At 37.7% G+C, this 18,192-nt stretch overlaps 1 protein-coding gene across 1 annotated transcript in view; it reads right to left on the bottom strand.

The window, feature by feature from the left end:
* Positions 1-565: 565 nt before the first annotated feature.
* APCDD1 (APC down-regulated 1) overlaps positions 566-18,192 on the bottom strand; it is a 37,003-nt gene continuing 19,376 nt past the window's right edge. Inside the window, exons 4-5 of the mRNA XM_044683171.1 lie at positions 4,025-4,346; positions 566-1,017 (exon numbers count right to left, since the gene is read on the bottom strand). Coding sequence (XP_044539106.1) covers positions 566-1,017; positions 4,025-4,346 — 774 coding nt within the window. The remainder of the gene's footprint in view (positions 1,018-4,024; positions 4,347-18,192) is intronic.

Genomic DNA, 18,192 nt, shown 5'->3' with positions numbered 1-18,192 from the left:
TCCTTGTGTCTTTGAATATATACATATCTACACCAAAGCATTTTCTTTAAGTAAAAAGATGCCATTCTCCCAGCCCTAACCCAATACTGCACAGGGTTATTCAAGATGGTTAGATTTTGAAGGAGAGGCAGTTTCAGAGATGGGAAAGGAAGTGACAAGAGGAAAATGGCAGTGAAAACTGTAGCTGGATCTTTTTGTTTTTCAACTAAAGTTCAACCCAGCCAAATAATATGATTTAAAAAAAATCCCAACCCCCAAAGAATCTACTACCCACAAACCGTCTGCAGTCCTAAAGTGCAATTACTGTTGTGCAGTCACTCAGGCCAGGGAACAGACTGGATGAAGTTCAAAGCAGAAACTTCAAACGAGTACTATTCATGATTCTGGGGCTGGGAGTGGGGGTTGGGGGGAGGGGAGAAGAAAAAGAACAACAGTTCTCAGGCATTTGAGTGCATCAGGGGAATAGACGTCCTTTCTTTGGAAAAGAAAATCCACAAATCCCAAGGAATCCTAGTTTGGAAAATAAAAATATATATATATATATATATTTGAAGCATAAAGAAATCTAGCTGAAGGCATTCCAATGTGGAACAGTCCAAAGACATGCAATCAGAGTCAGGAGTACAGTACAGAAATTTCTTTCAGGTGTCCCATTCCCATAGCGATCTACTGTATTCTCCTCTGTTAGATCTTCTGATCTGGGTGCTGAAGATGCACACTGAACTAAGGGCATTTGGTAAGATGTGGCTCTCTTTTCTGGCCGGTCAGGACTGGATCCATCACTGGGTCTCTGGCCATTGTACAGTAAGTACCGACCCCGTGTATCTTGTTCCATTTTGAAGATTTCGTACTCAGTGTGAGGTAGTTTAATTCCCAAGGCAACACAACCATTGGTGTGGGTCACATCCTGCTGAATTCCAACCTGCCATGAGCCCTCAGCTCCACATTCATTTCCATTGAACACATTTAAGAGAGAGGCTGTGGCTGCATCCATGGGGGTGACCTTCATGTGATTCACTGTGGACAAAGAAGATAAAAGGAAAAAGTTCAGTGTTTCTAAAGGAGTAAATATAGGACAATGAAGCCTCTAGAGCAGATACTAGCAATACAATATTCCAAGAAGAATTTCTTTAGGGGTAATAGAGGAAGAAAGACTTCATCCCATCCTCTCCCCACATAGGACCTGAGTGTTCTTATTAGGCACAAGGCTGAACCTTTTTCTTTGAATTGAAGTCAAACCAAATGAATTACAGGTGTGACTGCATAAACTTACTTCATTTGGCCAATAAGCAGAGCACTAATAGTTCTGTCAACTGTAGGCATTCACAGTTATTTAGGATTTTCACAGCCTTAGAAAGCTATGGCTTATGAAATGTTTCCATGCCATCATGTTATGTGAGTTAATATTATCACACAGAAAAATAGCTTACTAAAGTATACTAATGGAAACTGGACATTTTTTAAAAACAGAATAGGATGTTTTGAGGTCTTTAATACATTTAGTATTAACCACTTCTCCATGCCCTGCAAATTAATCCAGGCCCACAAGGCTGGGGTCTGAAAGAAATTAGGCTGTGGGCATCAAGACAAAATGTAGATAAAGATTTTGGAGAGAAAAATCCCAGCTTTTTTTTCACATAGAACCTCAAAGCTGGAAGGGACTGGGGAGTTGGAGGAAAGTTAAAGGGATTTTAGTGAACTGAAAACTCACCATGAAAGTCAACACTGTTATGCGGTAAGCAAAAAGCTAATGCTGCCTTAGCCTATATTAGCAGGAGTGCAATATCTAGAACAAGGGGAGTGCAAGTTCTACTGTACCCTGCCCTTGTCAGACCACATAGAGTATTGTGTTCAGCTTGGGGTACCACATTTTAGGGAAGAAAATGCTAAGCTGGATTGTGTCCAAGGAAGACCTTCTAAGGACCTGGAAACCATGCCATATGAGGATCTCTTGAAGTAACTGGGGATGTGTATGCTAGAGAAAAGAGGGTGTAGTAGATAGAGAATTAGGCTTGGAATCCAGAAGACAAATTTTCATGAGTTTAAATCTGGCCTCAGACACTTAATAACTATGTGACCCTGGGCAAGTCACTAAACCTTGTCTCTGTTTCTTCATCTGTCAAAGAAGCTGGAGAAGGAAATGACAAACCACTCCAGTATCTTTGCCAAGAAAACCTCAGATGAGGTCATGGAAAGTCTGACATGACTGAAAACAACTGAACAACAACGAACAACAAGGTGTGTGGGGGTGTGGGGGAACATATTAGAATTGTTTTGTTTGGCCCCAGAAGGCAAAACTAGGAACAATGGATTTCAAAGGTTGTAGAAGGGGAGACTTTGACTTAATATATAAGAAGAACATTCCTAAAATTACTCTCCAAATTTGTAATTGGCTTCACTGGTGAATTTTCCAACCACAGGAAGTCTTCAAATAGTCTAATGACCACTTGTCAGAGCTGTTATATTTAAACAGGTAGCCCCTCTATTAGTTCAAATAAATGAACTTTAAATCCTTTCTTGCTCTTACATCCTCTGCTTCCATAACATGAGTCCCACATATGGCTCCCCAGATGCTTTCAGATTTATATGGATAGGGGGCAGCTGGGTAGCTCAGTGGAGTGAGAGTCAGGCCTAGAGACAGGAGGTCCTAGGTTCAAACCCGGCCTCAGCCACTTCCCAGCTGTGTGACCCTGGGCAAGTCACTTGACCCCCATTGCCCACCCTTACCACTCTTCCACCTATGAGACAATACACCGAAGTACAAGGGTTAAAAAAAAAAAAAGATTTATATGGATAAGTGAAACTTAGATAAAGTGCCTTTGTTACATTTTACTTTAGAATAATTTGGTTATGCAGTCTTTACTGGAAATGGTCCACATCTTATTCATCCTTCCCATATCACTATTACTATGCATTGGAAAACTCCCTAGAATTGAAGTCAGAGAACCTGAACTCACATTTTGGCTCTCTTACTGTGTGACTATGAGAAAGTCACTTTAGTTAACTCTGGGTTAAAGTTAACTTTTCTTGAGATTCTTTAACTGTAAAATGAAGGCTTTGGACCAGATGAAATGAAATTCCTTACACCTCTACACCTATCATTTTATTTTCCCTTGACTCTCTTGAACAGATCTGTGTCCCTACCATCTCAGAAATACATCTGCCTTTTTATTAAAATATCTAAGAGGAAACTCTATGACTATTCGTGAAAACATATCCCAATGTCTCATAATGCTTAACAAAAATGATTCTAAGCTCCCTTGCTACGTGAATTGCCTCCTCTCTTTTATGAGGATTCCTTCTTCACTATCTATCTGCATCTCCAGTCAATCCTACATTTAATATAGTTATCACCTAGGGTCCATGAACCCCCATGAAAGAATGTCAGGAGGTCTGTGAACTAGGATGGTTGAAAAAAATTACATCTTTATTTTCACTAACCTCTAACTGAAATTTAATGTTTCTTCCCAATATGAAAAAATTTAAAACCCATATTATTTTGAGAAGGGACTCAAAGGCTTCATAAGATTGCCAAAGGGATCCCTGTCACAGAACAAGTTAACAACTCCTGATCTAATATAATGTTCTCTACCAAAACAAAACAAAACCAAAAAGCTTCCAAGTTCCTAAGCAATAAGTGTCTTTTCTGCTCTTTCTCTTGCTCTCAAGAAAGATCAGCTATTATTACTCATTTACACCTTTTTTGAGAATTTAAGTAAATTAAGTAAATTATTACCTCTCTCAAAGGTATATATATATATATTCTAGACTAAGGTTTTGTTTCCTGTTAAAGTGAATAACAGCAAAATGGATTCCCAAATCCATGAAATCGTGCAACAACAAACAAGGCTGAGACATTGCTCTGTAAAGAATGAGCATCTGCTAAATTCTACAGAATAGACTCTGCCAACCAAAAATTTCCTCGACTGTTTTCTTGCTTCATTCCCTCCTGTGGTAGTATATCTATCCAAAGCAGAAATGGTCAAGTCCCTAAAGCAACTGTGATTCATGACACACGTCTTACCTTTGAACACAAACTCCGTGCCTCCCATGACCCTGGCAGAATGCACACCACGGCTATAGCGACCCTGGGCATAAATAGTGAAGGTAGGATGCTTGCAGATGGGATCAGAATAGTGGTAATAATGGCCTTCCCAGGTATTATTGTTGTCATGAAATATGAAGTGGCGGGTAAGGAAGAGGACTTCAGGGCGTACTTCACATCTCTGGCTCACCCACTCCCCATGTAGGCCAATGGTCAGGTCAGCTTTGGGGGGCAATATTGGAGGATGATGCTCATCTGAACGGTAGATGATTCGGCATGCAATGCAGGCATGATCATGATTCTGAAACCAGAGAAGAAACCCAGTTAAAGACCCTTCTCATTAAAAGATAGTGATCATTCAGTGAGGGAGCAGCTAGGCTTGGAATAGAGAAGATTCATCTTCCTGAGTTAAAAATCTGGACTCAGAGATTTATTAGCTGCATGATCCTGAATAAGTCACTTAACCCTGGTTGCCTTCATTCCTCATCTATAAAAATGACTTGAAGAAAGAAAAGGCAAACCAGTCCAACATCTCTGCTAAGAAAACTCCCAAATGAGGTCACAAGGAGTTGGGCACAACTGAAATGACTCAATAACAACAAAAACAAAATCATTCAACCATTATTCAAATCCCACCATTACTATTCTTTATGTTAGGTGCTAAGAATACCAAGGGAAATCAAATAGTTCTTGCTTTTGGACCTTGCATTCCATCAGGGAAGACAATGTATATATTTAGCATTATATAAAAATATGTATACAAGTTAATGGAGAGGGGAGAGATAATAGCAGCTGAGGGCCATTAGGAAAGACTTTAGGTAGAATAGTTGGCATTACAGATAAGCTTGGAAAGGAAGGAGGGATTCTCAGAGTAGTGAGAGGCCAGCCTGGGCAAAGACAAAGGGTCAGAAGACGCTGTACATGGAAAGGCACAGTTTAGTGGGGTGACAGTGTGTGAGAAGGGGAAGAATGTCTAATAAGGCTAGAAAGATGGGTTGGAGTCAAATAATGAAGGGCTTTAAACACCCAAAAGAGTAATCTTAATTTGGCCTTAGAGGTAATAAGGAGTCCTTGGAGTTTGCTGAGTAGGAGAGTGATATTGCCTGGGATTTGGGAAAATCATTATGGCAATTGTGGGCAAGATTTATTATTGTAATAGTCAAAAAAAGAGGGCATAAGGAACTGAAAAATAAGGTGTTTGGTAACATGAGTAGAAAAAAGGGAATGGATATGAGAGATGGAAGGCAACAAGTCTTGGTAACTGATTGAAATATGTGAAGGAAGGAAGTGAGAGGTTGACATTGAGGTTGTAAACAATAGCAAACCATGTGCTTCCCATCATACCAAGTCACAGCTGTCCAGTGGCTTCCCAATTCAGTCACACATTATCATACTATCCTCAAAGAAGCAATTTTAGGATTAATTTGCAAGTCACTAAAAGAAATGATATTGATCAAATGCCTTCTCTGTGGCAGGCACTGTGCTAAGTGCTAGAAACAAATAAAAATAAAAATATAGGCTCATTTTCTAATCACAAAGACTATAGGCAAAGAACTATGCAATATAAATGGGAGGTAATATCAGAGGAGATGCACTGGAGGAGTCTAGGAAAAGCTTCCTACAGATGATATATACTGTATGAAATGTTTCTTTTAATGCTATCTTGGGCTAAGCTAAATTGTTGAACTGAAGAACCTCATAAAATTTCCTGCCTGGAAACCTGATGGGCATACATTGAAAATAGGTCTCCTCTGGGCCCAGATGCAAAACTGATTCCTAAAGTAAAAACAAATGTCATAATAGCAACACACAAAGAAAAGGCCAAAATGTGAATGATTTGTCTTCATAAATAAGTGTTTATATACGGTGGGAAAGAAAATGCCTGAAAGAAGGAAATAGCTGAAGGTCACATTGAAGATGTCAGTATATACTTTTCATCCATTTGTTTTTATCAGCCTGGCAGATTGGAAGTTTTATAGCCTCTCCATTCATATTCTGCTTTTATCTCTTTAGGCAACTCAATTAATAGAAAAAAAAAACAGAAGATATGTTTTTAATAGGATTTTTTTTTCTCTTGTGTCTCATTGATAGTATCACCTTACTCTTATACTGGGCCTGGGCTTTCTACATTTCTCTACAAAACCTCATTAAGGGGAATGTGCATATAGAACATGCAGAAATGAGCACCTATTGTCTGGCCTGGAGGAATGACAGATGTGACCTAGATAAAACAACTTGGGGTTGTTTAGGTGGGATAAAAAGACTTGGTTTCTAGCTCCAGCTCTCTCCTCCTAACTAGCAATGTGACCATAAGCAAGTTGATTTATTTACTTCAGCATTTTTCCTCACCTGTATATAGGCATAATGATATCTATTCACCTTCCCTTCCTCATAAAGTCAAGAACCCTGGGGCAGATCAAATAAAGCAGTTGGCAAAGATAAAAGCATGATAAAAATTCAAGTGGTTGAAATCAAGAGAGAGAAGAGAGACAGATAGATAGACAGACAGACAAAATGAGAGTGAAAGAGAGACAGAAAAAATATGAGAGAGAGAGAAGATGAGGGAAAGACACACACACAGAGGGAGGGAGGGAGAGAGAGAGAGAGAGAGAGAGAGAGAGAGAGAGAGAAAGGTGGATGGGAGTCTAGCTTAGGGGTCTAATTGAAGAGTATAGTTGACAAAGTCTGGAACCCTCTAAACTAGACCTGTTTGGCATGTGAAACAGAGAAGAGTCCACAGATTCCTTCCATCTCAAGGATATTTTTTGAATATCAGTGTCATGGTCTATATAAATGGAGATTTTGAACTTTGGACTTCATTCCCCCATAAGTCCTTAGTTTTCCCCAAATCCCCTGTAATCTCTCCTGCGCCTCCATGTTTATGTGGTCATGTTACTGTTATATAGTTGGCTGTAACTCCTCCCTCTTCCTTTTTCGGGTGATTTGGAGTGGAGCCAGGATGGGAGGAGAAGGTAACAGGACACGGGTCTTTTAAAATGACTCAGTATGGCACATGGCTTCATTTTTCTAATGGCTACCAATAAATCCTTTAAGACCCTAATATTTTTAAATCTATCCTTCTATATCCATTTTATTTCTTACAGGTCTCTACCAAAGAAACATTTCTTTAGGTAGCAAAGTGGTGTAGTAGATAGAGACAGTGTTAGTTTTGGAGTGCGGAAGACTTTAGTTCAAAGCCTGATTTAGATAACTTACTAGCTCAGTGACCTTGAATAAGTCACTTGACCTCCTTCTGATTCAGTTTCTTTATCTGTAAAATGGGGATAAATAATAATACTACCACACAAGATTGTTGTGAGTCAAATGAGACCATATACATAAAGAGCTTTGCAGACTGTGTTATATAAGTGCTAGTTATTATTATTAGCTATATAGGAAGGGAAACTATAAAGGCCTTCTTGTTGACTCAGTTTGATTTTATAGAATACTTTGACCTTTTCCATTAGGGAGGGAAGCAAAAGGGAAAAAAGGGGTTGAGATGCTAAGTTGCCATCTCCTTACTCTTTTCCATCAAAGAAGAAATGCTGCACAGTCATTTATTTATGTGCTACTTCTGCTAAATAAGTATGGGTTGCAATTCATGAAAGACAATGTCCCCTAGACTAATATAATATGAGGCTCATAAAAACAAAATCAAATAGGCTTCAACAAAGTGAGATGAAAGCAGAGCCCTCTGCTGTTAACCCTGGGGTCTGGTTTATATTTACTGGTTTACCATTTGCCTGGGAGTTCTGGTCTAATAAAAGCAAGAGTGTCCTGAGGTTTGTGTGCTGTTGTCTAGAAGTTACAATGATTAAATTGGGAGAATAAAACACCTGTACATGGCCTATTAAATCTGTCCTTGATCACCATATATAAATCCAACACTACCAGGATAAGACTTGAACATGGCAGAAGTTTTCTTTAAGCCTTGAGGTGGCAGTTAGAGATGTGGTTTCTCTTGCCTGCCAGCCCTCAGGTCAGGAGATCTGACTTGTCATGCATCTGAATGACAACCAACATAGGGCCAAGAAACTCTCTTATCACATATACTGGACAAGGGTTTCCTTGCTGCAAATACCTTCTGATAAAAGCATATTCTGCTTATGCTGTATAAAGCAGTTAAGTCAGTAAGGAGCCACTCAACTGGTGTCTGGCCATTGACAATGTCTGTATTCAAGGGAGAATCTTCTCCTTCCCAGGTCATGCTGTCACTTTTGTCCTCAAATGACTACATTGTACTCTTAAGAGAGGATAATGACCTCTATGAAGCAACACATTGGGTCAACACAAGAGGCACCAATTACATATTATTTTGAAACTCCCAATGGAGAATTTTAGAGGCATAAGGACCCTGAACAGCAATGAATGAAGGATATGGGAGTCCAATCTAGTCATTGGGAGAAGAATGAGCAAAAACACATAGGCAAGGAAGCATGGGACATATCAGAAGCACGGGAAACAGTTCAATTTGTCTATAGTGCGAGAGAAATCTGAAAAATCATGATAGAACTAGGTTGATGAAGGTTTTGAATACAAAGACATCTAGGCTTTATTCAATAGACAATGGGAGTCACTGAAAGTTTTTTCAATACTATACATTAGAAAAAAGATAAAGTTTTCAATAAATGAAGGCTACTGATGCTCTTTTAAAAAGTTAGCATTCATACTTTCCCTGCACCTTTTCCCCTAGTTATTAGCAATCATAAAGTCAGTTAATGGTAATGTAGTAAATAACTTACTAATAGCACCAAGGATAAATAGTTTGTTTCTTTTTTCCAATTTCCATGATCCTTGTCATGGATCAAAGGATGAAGGGTTGGCTCCAAAAGAAATAGGAAATGTTAACTACACAGTGTGTTAGCCTTAGGATTTCCTTTTTCTAATATGCTTTTGTATGTATATGTACCCTTTCCAGATGACTAAATGGAAAAGGGAAATCATGACCTTTTTAATTAGCATAATGAATCTCATTAAATATCATTTTCACTGAAGTTACTTTTTCTTTATTTTTTTCCTGATGTATAGGGTTTTTTTCCCCTTCTTCTGACATATAGTTTTCATTTGAGACTGTCCTTTCCCAAGTCCAAGGATTTGGCTTCTCCTTCTGTAGAACTGGCATTGACCATGTAAAACTGGGGTTGCTGTGCACACATAAAATGCATGGGCTTTTAAAGTAGAGGAATCAGAAAATAAGTCTTCTCTTTGCTATTCTTTACATTAACCATACCTTGATGCATCAAGAATGGGCAATCTCATCTCCTTCCCAAAAAAGATAATTACTTCACTAATGCCTAGCAGATGGACTTCATGAATTGCTCTGGCCCCAAAAATACCCATCACCTGCTGGCCAGCCTCATGGTGATGACTCTCTTTTAACATGGCTGGGCTGGTTTTCAAATGACAAATGTGGTCCATTGTTAAGGTACTATTTCAAACCTTTCTGGCTTGGTAGGATTGGCCAGTATACTGTGCTTTGTCAATATCCATCAAGAATAATATTGACAGGGGGCAGCTGGGTAGCTCAGTGGAGTGAGAGTCAGGCCTAGAGACAGGAGGTCCTAGGTTCAAACCCGGCCTCAGCCACTTCCCAGCTGTGTGACCCTGGGCAAGTCACTTGACCCCCATTGCCCACCCTTACCACTCTTCCACCTATGAGACAATACACCGAAGTACAAGGGTTTAAAAAAAAAAAGAATAATATTGACAACTTATATTTATGAAATGCTTTTATGTTTGCAAAGTCATTTGCATACACATATTATGTCATTTAAAGGTTGCCATAATCTTGTTAAGTCAGTCCTGCTGGCGCTGTTATTTTTATTTTACAAATGACGAAGCTGAGAGCTTGAAAAGGTGTGATTCCCCCAAAGTTAGGGGGAAGTGTGGGCTTCAAACTCAGGTCTTCTTGATTCCTGGTCCAGGATTCTAACTACTATGCCAAGAAACACTAATAGCTTTTATTAAGCACCTACTAATGTTCCCCAAAGCCATGGGAATACTTAGATTACTACCTGGCTCAGCCTCTTCTCCAGAATGGAATAAATGACTATCAGCGGAGTTCACCTAGGGGAAAACATATTGTTTATGCCAGGAATGTCAAATAAAATGTCTCTCTGGCTATAGCTCAATTTGATTCAGTACTGACCAGGCACTGTATCAAGTCCTGGGAATAGAAAGGCAGGAATGAAACATCCTCTGACCTCAAGGGCCTTACATTCTACTAAGGAGGCTAATGAGGCAGCATAGCCAAGTTCAAAGACTATTGATTCTAGAATTTGTGAACTTTACTCAAGAATTCTTCTGATAGTCTACCTTGGGCAAATAACTGTACCAGCTGGGCCTTAATTTCCTCAAATGCAGAAATGAGAGGGTTGGACCTGATGGTTTTTGAAGTTTCTAGCTTTAGCTACGATCCCATGTTGTCCACAAATGTGTACAGAAGATAGAACATTCAAAAACTGTCCATGAAAGAAGCCAATAAAGTGAAAGCTTTTCCTCTCTGGGGGCTTCCCCCTCCCATCACCATGAACTGAGGACTTAACAATGTATATCCCAGCAACAGTGATTGAAATTCAACTATAGTTAGTTATCTTTTTATGTTGTTGTTAGGGACACTGTTAGATATTTCTGATGCAGGGAAATCCCCTCATGATATCCTCTCCTCTCCTGCTGGATTCAGCCTTTGCTGAAAAGGAGAACAAGCACCTGCCTCTCTCCCTCAAATTAAATTCTCCACTTCAAGGTACACTAAGTGGTAGAGGCTGATGGTTTTGATCTTTCTTCTCTGTCCCAGGGAAGTCTGCCACTCCATTTTCTTCTCATACACTAAAAGAATCAAGCCACCTTCTGATATATAGCTTGTTTATATAACTTTTAAACCCAGAGTTTCTGTAAGAATCAGGTTCTACTTTCCATGCAAATGATTTTACCTTTCAGTGAAGTCATTTTAGAGGGCATGATAGTAATTTTTCAATAAATCATCCAAAAGCAAAAAACAAAATAAAACAAAAAAACAACCCTCAAACCTTATTCCAAAACAAGAAAATAACTATGTTAGCATCCAACCTAGGAAAGTTCAGTCAGTCAACAATCACTTATTAAGTGTTTACTTTATATCAGGCATTGTGTTAAGCTGTGGGGATATAAAGATAGGGGGAAGCAACCCATACCTCCAAGGGGTTTACATTTTTATGGAGGAGGCAGCTTATAAATAAGCAGCTATGTATGAAAAATGATGGAAGGCAATTTTAAAGAAAATATTATCAACTGGGCAGAGAGAAGGGGTGGAGGGAGGAGACCTGGGAAAGAACTCCTATAAAATTTTTTAGCTGAAGTTTTCAGATGAAGAAATCAAAGTTATCAATAATGTGAAAAAAGTTCTAAATCACTCTTGACTAGAGAAATGAAAATTTCTCTGAGGTACCAACTCGTACCTATCAGATTGGCCAATATTACAGTAAAGGAATATGATAAATGTTGAAGGAGATGTGGCAAAATGGGGACACTAATACTTTGTTGGTTGTGTTGTAAACTGAACCAACCATTCTGGAGGGCAATTTGGAACTATGTCCAAAGGACTATAAAACTGTGCATACCCTATGATCCAGTAATACCACTCTTAGGTCTGTATCCCAAAGAGATAAAAAAAAAAGGAGGGAGAGGGCAGGAAAGGACTTACTTGTACAAAAATATTTATAGCAGCTCTTTTTGTGGTGACAAAAAATTGGAAATTGAAGGGATAATTATGAATTGGGGAATGGCTAAGCAAAATATATGATGGTGATGGAATTAATTGTTCTATAAGAAATGACAAACAGACTGATTTCAGAAAAAGCTGGAAAGAACTAAGACCTAAATGAACTGATGCAGAGTGAAATAAGCAGAACCAGGAGAACATTCTACACAGTCAAGGAATATTATGGAACAATCAAATGTGATAGACTTTGCTATTCTCCACAACACAATGATCTGAGACAATTCTGAAAGACTTCTGACAAAGAATGTTATCTACTTTCAGAGAAATGCTGATTCTATGGATTTTTATTGGGATACCAGACAGTGAGGCAGAACCACAGATAGTAGACTGAGTAACTGTAAGGCTCCTTCTGCATCCTAAAGAAAAGATGTAAAAACTGTTTGGATCATCACATCAGAAATACAATCTAAGGATATTGACTTTCTAAGGATATAGATCAGTGATTCCCAAAGTGGACGCCACTGCCCCCTGGTGGGTGCTGCAGCCATCCAGGGGGAGAGGTGATGGCTACAGGTGCATTTGGGAGTGGTGATAGTATGTGACAGTGAGCACTAAATAATATTTTTTCTGGAAAGGGGGGCGGTAGGCCAAAAAAGTTTGGGAACCACTAATATAGATGAAAAATTTCTGTTTTAAGGTTTATTGACAATGATTAAAAAAAGAATGAGAACTAATTTTTGTTTCAGGTGGTGCTTCTTTCTCACTTTTACCCTACTTAAATAGATTAGCAGTTCTCAAACTTTTGAGTCTCCAGACCCGTTTACACTCTTACAAAGTTATTAAAGAGCTTATCAAAGAGCTTGTGTTCAGGTAGGTTATATCGATTAATATTTACTTGTTAAAATTTTTTACTTTTACTTATTAGAAATTTAAATTAAACATTTTAATATTATTGTGAAAATTTTGACCCAAAAGCACCTCAATGATCTCTAGAGGTCTCTGGATTACATTAAGAACTGATGAAAAAGAGAATGTATCAGAGATTATTATCCTAGGGTCCATGAACATTTAAAAAACATTACTAACTATATGAGAGTATGTTTTGTTTCCTTTGTTATCTTATGCAATATATTTTATACATTTAAAAATATTGATTTGAGAAGGTAATAAGATTCACCAGAAAGCCCAAAAGGTTCATGAAACAAACAACGTTATGCTCCATACACTCTGTACTTGGGGAAAAGAAGCACCTAGAAAGCTATCCAGAAGAAAAACAATTGAGTAAAAAACAATATGATCTTTAAAGAAAAGAAACAGAACTAAAGCTGTCTTGTTTGTTTATTAATTTTCCCATGTTTAGCTTTCTGTCACCCTGTTTCCATAGCTATTCACTTTAATAATCAACTCAGAAAAATCTTAAATGCTATGGATTCCATTATTCAGGCCATGCCTGTTTATTTCTTCCACAGAGCCTAACAATGTTGGATACTGACCCATAATGAGTATTTCTTGAATACTAATACTAGTTGATTGATTGGTTCTTTTCTCATTCCAGTTTTCATCATTATCCTCACTCCTCTCCTGCCACTTGGGAGATGAAATATTTTATTAATAGTGATATTTTAGATTACAATCTGACAACTTCTTTATTGTGGCTTTTTTATTGCCTTTTTAATAGTTACCAACTGTCTGTTTACAGTGTAGATAAAAATATGACTTATCAGTGCCAGCTGTAGTTCCATCTTTGCTGTTGATTTCATGTTTCTTGTTTCCCCAAGTTTAAAATATGGTAGGACTTCATTTTACGTGACCAATACATTCCAAGACCCTTTGTATAAGCTGAAAATTGCACATAATAGTGAACCCCATTATTAATATTTCTTGTATGAGCATATCTAGATCCTCTCTGACTTATGCTTATTAGAGCTATCATCATCACTTCTTGTGCTTAGGAGCCACTATTACTAACTGGTATTAATGAAACAAAGAAAAGTATAGTTCTGAAAGGTTGAAAGTATAGCACAAATGGTTGAAAGAGAATTCAATAGAAAGACTGATGCAGAAGCTCCTGTTTGACACACATCAAAGTAATGATTCACACTGATGCTTCTCAGAGTTGTGAATGAGTGTGATTGTGAGACTTTATGCAACTTGAGAAAGTGTCAAGGATTCAACACATAATTAAACATTTTTAACATATTTTTCTGCATCTGCCCTAGTTATTTTACAGATGAAGAAACTATGGCCTTTCACCTCCGTGCAAGCACTGCTGTGAGCATCAAATAAGATACTTGTAAAAAAAATTGGTTAGCACAATACCTGGCATTCAGTAGACACTATATAAATGCTTATTCTTTTCACTTTCTCCTTCCCTAAGAGGTTGATAAACCTGACCAAAGGCACCAAAGTAATAAGCAGCAATGTCAGATTTGTTCTTAATTCTTTTGACTTCAAATCCAGCACATCTTCCACTGCCAAGATACTTGGCACTCAATGCTGATAATAGAAATCAAGTGAAAAGCACATTTTAATATAGTAAATCAATGAGAATTTTTAAGGCTAAAATAACTTCAGATTGCCATCCACTAAACAGAGTTATGAGATAATAACTCCCCCAAGCCATAGCTCTGCAGGGTCAAACCTAATCAAATCCAGCTAAAGTCCACCTCCTCTAGAGAGCTTTACAGACTAGTCCCTACTCCAGCCTACACTAATCTTTCTCCACCTCTGAAAAAAGGCAACTGATGGCTCTAGTGAATAGAATGCTGGCCCTGAAGTTAGGAGAGATCTAGCCTGAGAGAATTACAAACAGGATGACCCTGGGCAAATCTTTTAACCCTAGGTTCCCTAATTGTAAAGAGGAATGATAATCACACCTACCTGCCAGAGTCATTGTGAGGATCAAATGAGAAAATATTTGTAAAAGTGGCCAGCACAGTGTCTGCACTGTATAATGCTTGTTCTTTGCCTTTATTCTTATTACAGTGTCTATACCATTTATTCTGGGATTTAATTCTTTGTTACATTCTTATTTCACTATTTCACATTTGTATTTCTTTCTCCAAGAAGTTTGTCACTTCGAGGTTGGGGGCATGTACTTTACAGGATACATTTTCTCCCTTAGGGCTTATGTTACATCTATGCACATATTTGGAGTTGAATAAATAAGGTATTTGTTAAACTGAATTTCAATGAATCTCTAGTGGTAGGGGCCAGCCCTCCTTTAAAAAAAAAGTGGGGGTGGATACTGCATTTAAAATTAAAAGAGTTTTCAGAGGATTTCAGCTTTAGTTTGATGTAAAAGAGAGCAATTTGTCTTTTGTATCCCAGTCTGACACCTCAAACCCATTTCCTCATCAATTTAAACAGAATGAAAGGAGACTTGGGTTCAAAAGTCCCCTACTTGTTTTTGGAAAATTATTCCATTTTACCACCACACCATCCTCCATCCCAACAGATCCACACTCAGGATGCTTTAGGGTTACTTTCCTCTTAACAATCTTGAGAGGTATACATTACAATTATTATCTCCTTTTCACAGTTCAGAAAACTGAAGTTTTCATAGCTGCTTAGGAGCGTGCAAATGGAAAGACAACTATTAAATACCAGAACTGACAAGTGTCTGCTAATTTCAGGATCAGTGATCTATCTACTGTTCCACACAGCCACTCAGTAATAGAGGCACATTTGAGAGTTGGACACCTTCGAGATGGTAAAAATGTGGTCCACTGTCAAATATCATTTGGGAATACTTACTTGTTCCCTACTAATATCTTTATGAAAAATATCCTCAATCTTAAGACATCTCCTCATTTCCCATTTGGATGCACTCATTTTGGATTTTTTTTGACTTTACCACAACACCCACCCTCAACATTGTTCAGATTTCTTTTGCAAGTTGTCTTTCCCCTTTAGATTCTAAGCTCTTTGAAGGCGGGCCTTTTTTTCTTTTTGTACTTGTATCCCTTGCACTTAGCACAATGCCCAGAACATAGAATTAACTTAATAAAAGTTAATTGATTGTTAAATTTGAATAGCTGATCCTCATAAAGGTTTTGTATAGATATGAGAGAAAGCATAAAGGCCAATAGTTAATATAGTTTCTTGATCTCCTGAAGGGACAAGATGGGGACTTACTATTGTTGCATAAATATGGTAAAATGTTTTTTTTTAAATCTCATTTATAGTGCTCTGCATACAGTAAGCTTTTAATAAATTAACATATGTTTGAAAAAATGAATATTTACAGATTTTACTTCCACAGAAGTTTATTTTGTTGACTGCTGACTCATTAAATAAACAATTTCACATTTGTTTTTCCGGCTTGAGATACTAAAGACATCAGAGGTGACTTCAGCCAATAATAAAGTGTTTTTGCAGCTTTATAAAACAAAACAAAAAAGTCTGTAGCAGCATGTCTGTAACACATTATATCTCACCCCAAATAAACTAATGTCCATGAAAACAAATGTTGTGTACACTCCCATAGCAAAGCCCCTTGTCATCTGATGACCCCAACACCCAGCTCAATATTTCCATAGAGCATGCAACCTCCACTGGGTTATAGGAAAAATTTCACAATAAGTAGCAAACAACTGACTTTAAAAGCCAACCAGTGATGCCAAAATGGCATCTTTGTCTTCATCCACTGCCCCTTCAACTACTTAGTTCTCTAACTCTTTTTGGCAGCTTGCCTCTTCCAGTTCCCCAACTCCCAAAAGTTCTGCCTTCCATTGGTAGAAGAAAATGGGGCCTGGAAGTCTCTCACTAGTCTTTGGCCCTATTCCATGGCCAATATAGTGGCACACACCCAGTGGTTCCTGGGAACTCTGCCAACCACATATACAATTCCACTATGCTTTTCTACCATCCCTTGCCACTACCATTAAGGCAACCACATTTCCCTGTAGCCAAGTTAATAGATTCATATGCCAATGGCTAACTAGATAATTATCCATGGTTATTTGCATCTTTCCTGTATTCAACTTGCTGTTCCTTACTCTTCTGCTTCACACAAATCCATACCTACAAAAGCATCTGCTGACAGATCATTTGCTTTATAGTTATACAGAAGGTGCTGGTAGAGGAAGTCCCCTGTCTGGGAATTTTCTATATTAATGAAATATATATATATATATATACACACACATATCTGTATGTATATATTATACACACACATATATATACTAATTTCTATCCCCTATGTTTTTAATATCATGTATAATTTGAGAGATGGTTTTACTATATAAAGGGGAAGCCCCAAATCCTTGGAGTCTGTTTTGGTTTGTTTTTTTTTGGTCATCAGGCCTTTTTGAATATGATCTACCACAAAATCATATGGTGATAATATAGTAATAATAACAGCCATAATCATTATAAAGAGCCTGGATCAGCTGATTGGTGTGGATTATGCAAGGAAGTGGTAAAAACTATAAAACATATAATTTTGTTTTACAAATACCTAAAATTAATACAAGAATAAGTTAGCTAGGTTTATATATCAGAAATACAATATCCTTTATAAACTGATAGGTGACAAATTCTAATTGTACACAGTGACCAAGACAGAAAATTGATCCATAATATTTTCTTTTTCTTTCTTTTTTTTTTTTAAAACCCTTGTACTTCGGTGTATTGTCTCATAGGTGGAAGATTGGTAAGGGTGGGCAATGGGGGTCAAGTGACTTGCCCAGGGTCACAGTGGCTGAGGCCGGGTTTGAACCTAGGACCTCCTGTCTCTAGGCCTGACTCTCACTCCACTGAGCTACCCAGCTGCCCCCAATCCATAATATTTTAAAAAGAATTTTTTAATAGATGTCACCATATAGAATGCCCAATTTCCAAATAATATGGAATATTTTCAAAATATAGAGAATTAATGGGGGAAATTAAAATTTCATGGGAACAGGATGAAATAAATAATATTGCTGTTATCTTTTCAGAGACCAATAGATGGTGTGGTGGATGGAATGTTGGGCCTGGATCAAGAAGACCTGAGTTCAAATCTAGACTCAGATGCTTATTAGTAGTGTGATCCTTGGCAAGTCACTTAACCTCTATATGCCTCAGTTTCCTCAACTATAAAATGAGGATTTAATAGCACCTACTTCCCAGGATTGTTATGAGGATGAAATGAGAACATTTGTAAAGCACTTAGTACAGTACCTGGCTTATACTGTTCTCGTTTTTTGCTAGTGAAGATATTCCAAAGATGTTTTAGATGAGAATGCAGAAGAAAAGCTTACATTCCTGAACTATTATTTTTACATTTGTAACTTTTAAGAGATTCATTTTAATGGGCAATAGCCTACAGAATATTAAATATAAGAGAATAATAATAGGATGGCGATTTATCTTTGAGAATTTCTTTTTGAACTCTATTAAAAATAGGAAAAGAATGAGATGATAACCTCACGTTTAAATACTGTTCTAAGTTTCATAAAGTCTA

Source organism: Gracilinanus agilis, chromosome 1 (assembly GCF_016433145.1).
Source record: "Gracilinanus agilis isolate LMUSP501 chromosome 1, AgileGrace, whole genome shotgun sequence".
Classification (NCBI taxonomy): Eukaryota; Metazoa; Chordata; class Mammalia; order Didelphimorphia; family Didelphidae; genus Gracilinanus; species Gracilinanus agilis.
This window is presented reverse-complemented; position numbering and strand designations above follow the sequence as displayed.